Below are 7539 nucleotides of genomic sequence, written 5' to 3'. Positions count from 1 at the left end.
ATTTGGTTTCACTGTGATACATTCTGGAGGAGAAGAAAAGCCTCAGTGCGTGCTATGCTGTGAAGCTTTAGAAAGTTCTGCTCTAAAACCTAGAAAGCTGAAAAGACATTTGGTAACACATCATCCAGATTTTCAAAACAAAGATGCAGATTTTTTTAAACGGCAAGCTGATAGTTTAGTTAGGTCAAGATTTGATAGCACTAGTGATGAATGGAAGGAAAAACTGCAGGGTTAAGGGCCTCCTACGAATTTGCAAGAAAAATAGCTATCGCTAAAAAGCCTCACACCATCGGAGAACAACTGATCTTGCCTTGTTGCCAAGTTATTGTATCAAAGGTATTGGGAGAATCTGAAGCTCAAAAGCTGAAGCAAATGTCTCTGTCAAACGACACTGTGAGTAGGAGAATATCTAAGCTATCGGAAAACATTTTGTCGCAGGTGGTGTCAAAGATACAGAACTCAATATCACATTAATACCTAGCTCAAAACATGTTGGATGTAATGCATAATATCAAGATCATATTGAACCAAACAGAACCTAACATAGAACTGATAACACCCAAGCAGGTGCACCCATTTTATTGACGTGTGCATTTTTAATTGCATGTAAAAAATAAATTATTATTTACCGTTTTTGCGTTAATTTGCCTAAAGTTTTTGATGGACCGTGAGTCGTTGAAAAAATCGCAAGGGGACCGTTCAACAAAATTTTTGAAAAAGTTTGAGAACCACTGCTATAGACTTATTGCTCTAGCCACAGTAATCTCAAAACTGTTTGAACGTTTTATGTGAATCATCTATTGCCTTTCTGGAATACCAGTGACAATCAATTTGGGTTTAAGTCTGGTCATAGTACTGAAATGAGTGTTTTTTAATAAAACAACCAGTGTCCTCTTATATCAGTCATGACACTCCTGTATATTCTGTCTTTTTGGATGCTTCAAAAGCCTTCGAAAAAGTCAACCATCATTTATTGTTTAAAACGCTTATCACACGTAACATGCCTACTTCCTATCTATTTTGTTCGCTTATTGGAATACTGGTGACCTTTGTGCCTTAATAGTAAAAAAAACATGCAAGTGAGGTGGGAAGGTCACTTGTGCCAATCATTTACTGTGTCCAGCGGAGTCTGACAAGGTGGGGTGTTAAGCCCCTATCTTTTTGCCGTATATATTGATCAGCTTTCTTATCTCAATAAAACAAAAGTTGGTTGCTATGTTGGCAACTCTTGTCTAAATCATATTATGTTTCCTGATGACATTTGCTGCATCTTGCCTAGTTTGTGTGGCTTACAAAATTTGTTAGATGTTTGCCACAAGTATGCTGTTGAACATGAAATTACTTTCAATTCTAAAAAGTCATTTGGTATGTTATTCTTCCCCAAAAACTTTTATCTTTTACGTGCTCCTCTGCTACATCTAGGTAAAACTGAAATTGTGTTCACAGACTCTGTAAAATATCTGGGTGTATTTATTGATAGTTCTCAGATGAAAATTATATTTCAAGGCAAGTACGCTCTCAGTACTGTGGTGCAAATAATGCAAAATCTCAATTTTTCTAAATGCTCACCCGCTGTAAAAAACAGTTTATTTCGTTCTTATTGTATGTCGTTTTACTTATCCCAGTTGTGGAACAAGTTTAGATCTTCTAGTATTAAACGATTACGTGTTGCTTACAATGACTCTTTCAGAATATTGCACAATTTGCCTCGTTAGGTCAGTGCCCGTGAATATCAAGTAATGAATAATGTAACTACATTTGATGCTTTATTGAGGAAAAAACATGTTTTCGTTTATTAACCGATTGCATACACTCCTCAAATCGTTTTATACGGACATGATGTCATCTGATTATTTTTATCGTTCCGAATGCTTTCAATTCTTCCAACGCTCATTATATGTAAATTTGTGACAGTAGATAGCCTATTTAGTGAGCTTTTAAACCGACGGCATCCAAGGTGGCTCTCTGTGATCTTTGTGCATTTTCAGTTTGTGTATTACAGTATTTCGTTGTTTTGTTTTCGATGTGGACAGCTTTGTCTGACGCAAATAAATAAATATGTGACAGTGTCAGTGACAAAGACCGTGTGGTTTCTTTTTACGCTTTCCCACAAAACAAGGTGCTGAGAAGAAAATGGTAGAAGTTTTCTTCAAGTGTTCGAAAGTAGGATGGGCCAAACAAAACTAGTCATATCTGTTCTCTTCACTTCACTGAAGATGATTTTGTTAATACCACTCAAGTAAAAATGGGCTTGAGCAAACTTTACATTTTAAAGGAATCTGCCATAGGCTACCATCTATAACAGCAAAGATGCAACCAGTTGCTGATGATAATTCCAGCACTTCTAAACAACAACGTTTACAAAAACGTACCCTTGTACAGGTAAACTAGGCTTTTGCATGTATAGACTCTGCTATGTACGTACTGAGGGCACATTATGAGAGAGAACTTTTATTTATTATGAATAGTGATGATGAATTAAATATGAATGATGGTTCGTACAATTTCTTCATTTTTCACTTCAAGTATATTTTAGGTTTTGTAGGAACGTATCCAGTACAGTTTTATTAAACTGTAAAAAACAACAGTTCTTTGAAAAAGCAACCGCTTGTACCAACTCCGACTAAACTGTGATCCAGCAATCACATCTAGGAATCGTATGTTTCATCTGTCGCCAAGAACGCCGACTTACAATGACGTAATACCACCAAAGTCGTCCCAGAGCACTGAAATACGGAGTTTCGCCTGTGGTGGCGCTGCGGAGCCGTGGTTTGATGTAAATTACGCCCTAACCAGTCGAGCTACGAGGTTAAGGTTAAAAAGTTCGCTAAGTATGATTCTGCGCAAGGAAATGCTTTAAAAAGTTACTATACTTGGATCCAACCTGTCAAGGGCACTTTAAGGTATTCAACAGGTTATAGGAAGTGCTAGTCCAGCCTAGGACATCTCAAAATTACTTGAACTTTTAACGCAACGGCTAGGCTAGTCAAGACTAAGCTCAATACTAGTAAATTTTGTCTCCAAAGCGATACTGTTAGGTTTTTTTTAAATACAGGTTAGGAATATCAACATTTCAACAAAGTTTGAATGATTTTTTTCAAAATTTTGGGTAAAAACATGCTCAGAACGCACCAAATTTAATGCGATTTTTTAAATTTTTCTGTGAGGAGTCCCTCCAGACCCCCGCGAAGTCGATCGCCTTCGGCGAACTCAACGGCGGGCTTCGCCCCCCTCCACTACCCCATAAACATTGGCTCGTGAAAAACACGAGAAAGATACGTGTTTTTTTACCCCAGTTTCTCGTGTAAAACCCGTGATGTGCACCCGTGTATTACACGGGTGTTTGCACAAACGCAACCCGTGTTTTTCACGACTTCTAAACCCGTGTTTTACACGGCATCTAACTCGTGTTTTACACGACTTCTAAACCCGTGTTTTACACGACTTCTAACCCGTGTTTTACACGACTTCTAAACCCGTGTTTTACACGGCATCTAAACCGTGTTTTACACGACTTCTAAACCCGTGTTTTACACGGCATCTAACCCGTGTTTTACACGACTTCTAAACCCGTGTTTTACACGGGTGTTTGCACAAACGCAACCCGTGTTTTTACACGACTTCTAACCCGTGTTTTACACGACTTCTAAACCCGTGTTTTACACATCAAACCCGTGTTTAATATGGCAATTTATTTGGTACCAAAATCACACATGCCAAAAAACACAGATATAACTGAAGACAGTACAGCTGTTTCACACATCATCAGTTAGGCGAACCGTGCTGGATGAAGATGTCCTTGCAACTGACTGTCTTCTTATTCTCTTTTCAGCTGATTTGAGGAATTCTTGCACAACAGCTTTAACATCGCCCATGGTTGTGTCTTTTGTGTAACTGTATGTTCGAACTGATGCTGTAAGCAAAAAAGAGTTAGTGCTTAGTCATTGCTGATTGTCATCCAAGTGAAAATCAAGGACTGATTGTTCGCGCTCTGGACTTGATTGCTGTGGTGCCCTCACAGAGGAAGATTGTGGAAATTCCGGAACTTGTGGCAGTTGCTGCAAGGTTGTAGCAACCTCAGCTGCTCGTACAGGAGTAGAAACCTATGGAAGATTTAGTGACCGTCAGAGTGAACATTAACAAAATATATTTAGTGATATGCTTGGCTCCCTCTACACCCTCAAGTGTCGCACACGAAAACAAACTGACAACTATGTTATTCAGGACTGTCCAATCTATCGCGTTCTAACTAGGGCACATGCTGGTCTCAAAATCCTGGATGACGACAGCATATTTAGGCAACGTTCGAAAAGTTCTGATTGAACACCTTAATCCGTGCTATTAACCTTAAAAATGAGATTGCAATATTTTTTTTAAAATCATATTACTTTTAGAAACCGCTCAATTTCCCTAAAAAACAACACCTAAAAATCGTCAAATTTTGGGATTATCATAATTAATAAGTGATTAAAGTATTTGTTTACTTACAGTAATGATATTTTCTGACTCCGGTGAGTCGCTTTCATCTGTATATGCAATCCTCATAGACAACCGGCAATTCCTGCATTTATAATTTGAAAACAGTTACTTCAGCTAGATGTCATGCTTGCCCTTGCTTATTGGTACATTACCTACTGATATCTCGTCAACATCAACATATTTTGCATATATACAACCAATCATCATGCAATAAACGTAGAAATGCATGGGTGTACGGTATCTTAAAGGATTAGCTTATATTTGCATCACGGTGTTGTCAGGTACAATGTAACAAGCCAAAATGTACTTACATTAAATACAATTTATACAACAATGTTACAAAAACGTTATATACAACTGCCACGTTAGTGTAACTGTGACTTCAATGCAATAAGTTACTATAATGCGAAGTACTGGCATGCACCCATGTATGATAATTAAGTTAAGAAAGGGTAAAATTAGTTTTGAGCAGTTAAAATCAAAATGAAATGAACAAATATCAGGAAAAAATGAATGCATTGTTATACCGCTTTCTTCTTTTCGATTTAGGTTGTCTACTATCATTTACTTCTTCTTCACTAGCTGCTGTTGAAGCCAAATCAGAAGTATTTTCAGCATGTTGTAACTTTATCAGTGCTTTGGCCAAATCATCTGTTGCAAAATATTAACAGGTCATCTTCCGATAACAGTGATCAAGATTAGGAAAAACAATACACTGGAGAATAAGATCTCATGCATATTGCATATGGAATAATAACAATCTGCTAAAGCGGTTAAATGGAAATTACACACCTTTTTACAGTAATATTCATACCCAAATTTTTGTTGAACATGCTCAAAGAATGCCCCAAATTCAACGTAATTTTTCAAAGTTTTCTGGGGGAGGACTCCCAGATCCCCCGCCGCTGGGTGTCGCCTTCGGCAATTACGCTGCCAGGCTTCGCCCGCCGACCGTCAAACCACCCCTCCTCCCCTTTCAAAATACCTAGCTACGCTACTGAATTGGATCATTGTCATTGGGGCCCGCAAAGCATATTCCGCACAGGGTCCGAAATACCCTAAGACCGGCACTGTACTGGGGCGTTTCTTTCGTTTGTCATCATTAGTGTATAAGCGTAGCCAGGGGGGCAAAAGGGGCCATGCCCCCCCCCAAATTTTCAAAGTTTGGATTCCGAAGTTGAACCCTTTGTTGAAAATATAATATAATTTGTATAAATTTAAATCGTTTTCCAAGACATCTGGCTATTAACACCCCCAGGATTTGTTTTAGACACACAGAAAGACACCAATAAATTTTGCAAATCGTAAATCGCGCAAAGTTGATGCGATTTACGCTTCTTTAAACTAATCTGTGGAAGCAATTTCAGAATCGCTTACTCTGTTGGGTTTTTGTGTAGCTGAGTTTTTTGTGTTCTCTAATTTCAGCCGCAGTTTTTGCCCATTCGTGTGTAACAGCTACCTTTAATCAGTTAATAGCTGTTTATCTGCCTACAAATTTCATACAATTATTACCCTGAAAGTGTTTCCAGAAAGCGCTATAATCCATAATTTGAGTGTAATTTTGCAAATTTTTTACGGGGGAGCATGCCCCGGACTCCCCTAAAATATGCGTGCTTTTGGCACGCTCTAACCCCCTGCCAGCCTTATTGCTTCCCTTGCTTAAACAAAATATATTTAGTGATATGCTTGGCTCACTCTACACCTACAAGTGTCGCACACAAAAACAAACTGACGACTATGTTATTCTGGACTGTCCAATGTATCGCGCCAACTGGGGCACATGCTGGTCTCGAAGTATTTTCAGCATGTTGTAACTTTATCAGTGCTTTAGCCAAATTATGTGTTGCAAAATGTTAACATGTCATCTTCCCATAACAGTGATCAAGCTTAGTAAAAACGATACACTGAAGAATAAGATCTCATGCATATTGCATGTGGAATAATACCCAACAACCTGCTAAAGCGGTTAAATGGAAATTATATATCAAAAAATTGACAGCTAATTAAGACAAGCAGCTGTGCTGCAACAGAAACAACAGAGCAAACATAAATTTTGTTGCACAAAACTCCATATATTGGAAAACATATTATATACATATAGGTACATGTTGATTGTTGAATGAAACAACCTTGACACTTGGCAATGTAAATTAGTAAGAGAGAATCATAAGGCCAGTGAATTCCAACTCTTAACTCTTAAGTCACCATAATTATATATATGTATAATATAGCCGGCCATTGGGTACTCTACTGGCAAAACCCTACCTCTGATTGTTTCCAACTTTTATTTAGGTGCCGTATATATTATAACTTAATGGGTAGTATAATTAATATTAATGTTTACCTGTTTTGTACATAATTCGTACATGATACTTTTTCCAATTTGGATTGACATCTGAATTTTGTAGGCATAACTGGCGAACCTTGTAACCGGAAGCTCAGGCCAATAACATTCCAAAACATCATTATCATGAAATATCCATTTCTCTAGGACAAGATCAACTTCACCTCTTGATATAAAGTCTACGACTGAAAATGCTCTCAGTCATAGTCTTCATATATTTAATCTACAGAAGCACAAAATAGACTGGACTTACTTAACATAGACAGTAAAGCATTTTCAATCAGTGTTGTTTCTCAAGACTGCACATTAAATGATAGGCCAATCGAGTAAAACTATTCGTACAATAGAAATAAATGCACTGTCTACACTCTACAGCAAGCCCTGTAGCCTGTAGGTAGGTACCATACTTCGATAGATGACAAAAAACAGGCACAGCTTTTCGCTACCTTTTTGAACAGCACTGCACCATTTCGGTATGTTCATCGCGATTCGTGCACAATCTTTTGGTAAAAAGAAAGATTGAACCTTTTATCTTCAGGCGCTTTTCGGTAGATTTAAATCAGTTAATGATTTCTAAATATAAATGGAAGATTATTAACACAAACCTTGTAGCCTACTTAACAGTCACTCTAAAAAGTCCTCTCCTAAGCTGATACGCATATACTTAGTGAAATTCTGTGCCATTTTTTTATGTCACAGACTCACAGGGATATTTA

The 7539-nt window shown here is 37.8% G+C and overlaps 1 protein-coding gene across 1 annotated transcript; it reads right to left on the bottom strand.

Moving 5' to 3' along the window:
- Nucleotides 1-3941: 3941 nt before the first annotated feature.
- On the bottom strand, nt 3942-7259 carry LOC145767695 (uncharacterized). The gene is made up of 4 exons (XM_082579530.1): nt 6824-7259; nt 5007-5130; nt 4489-4561; nt 3942-4103 (listed from the first exon to the last, which is right to left on the bottom strand). Exons 1-4 carry the CDS (start codon nt 6834-6836, stop codon nt 3942-3944), a joined length of 372 nt encoding a protein of 123 aa, XP_082435656.1. The 5' UTR covers nt 6837-7259.
- Between the last annotated feature and the right edge of the window lie 280 nt (nt 7260-7539).

The sequence above is a fragment of the Aplidium turbinatum genome, chromosome 1 (assembly GCF_918807975.1).
Source record: "Aplidium turbinatum chromosome 1, kaAplTurb1.1, whole genome shotgun sequence".
In the NCBI taxonomy this organism is placed as follows: Eukaryota; Metazoa; Chordata; class Ascidiacea; order Aplousobranchia; family Polyclinidae; genus Aplidium; species Aplidium turbinatum.
The sequence above is the reverse complement of the archived record's forward strand: the minus strand, read 5'-3'. Positions and strand labels throughout refer to the sequence as shown.

Bases quoted from the DNA above. Each gene is read 5' to 3' on its own strand.
- LOC145767695 (XM_082579530.1), bottom strand. The intron at 4,562-5,006 runs GTATAACAATGC...TTATAAATGCAG, and splicing joins AAATCGAAAAGAAGAAAGCG to GAATTGCCGGTTGTCTATGA. The intron at 4,104-4,488 runs GTAAGTAAACAA...AATCTTCCATAG, and splicing joins AGTCAGAAAATATCATTACT to GTTTCTACTCCTGTACGAGC.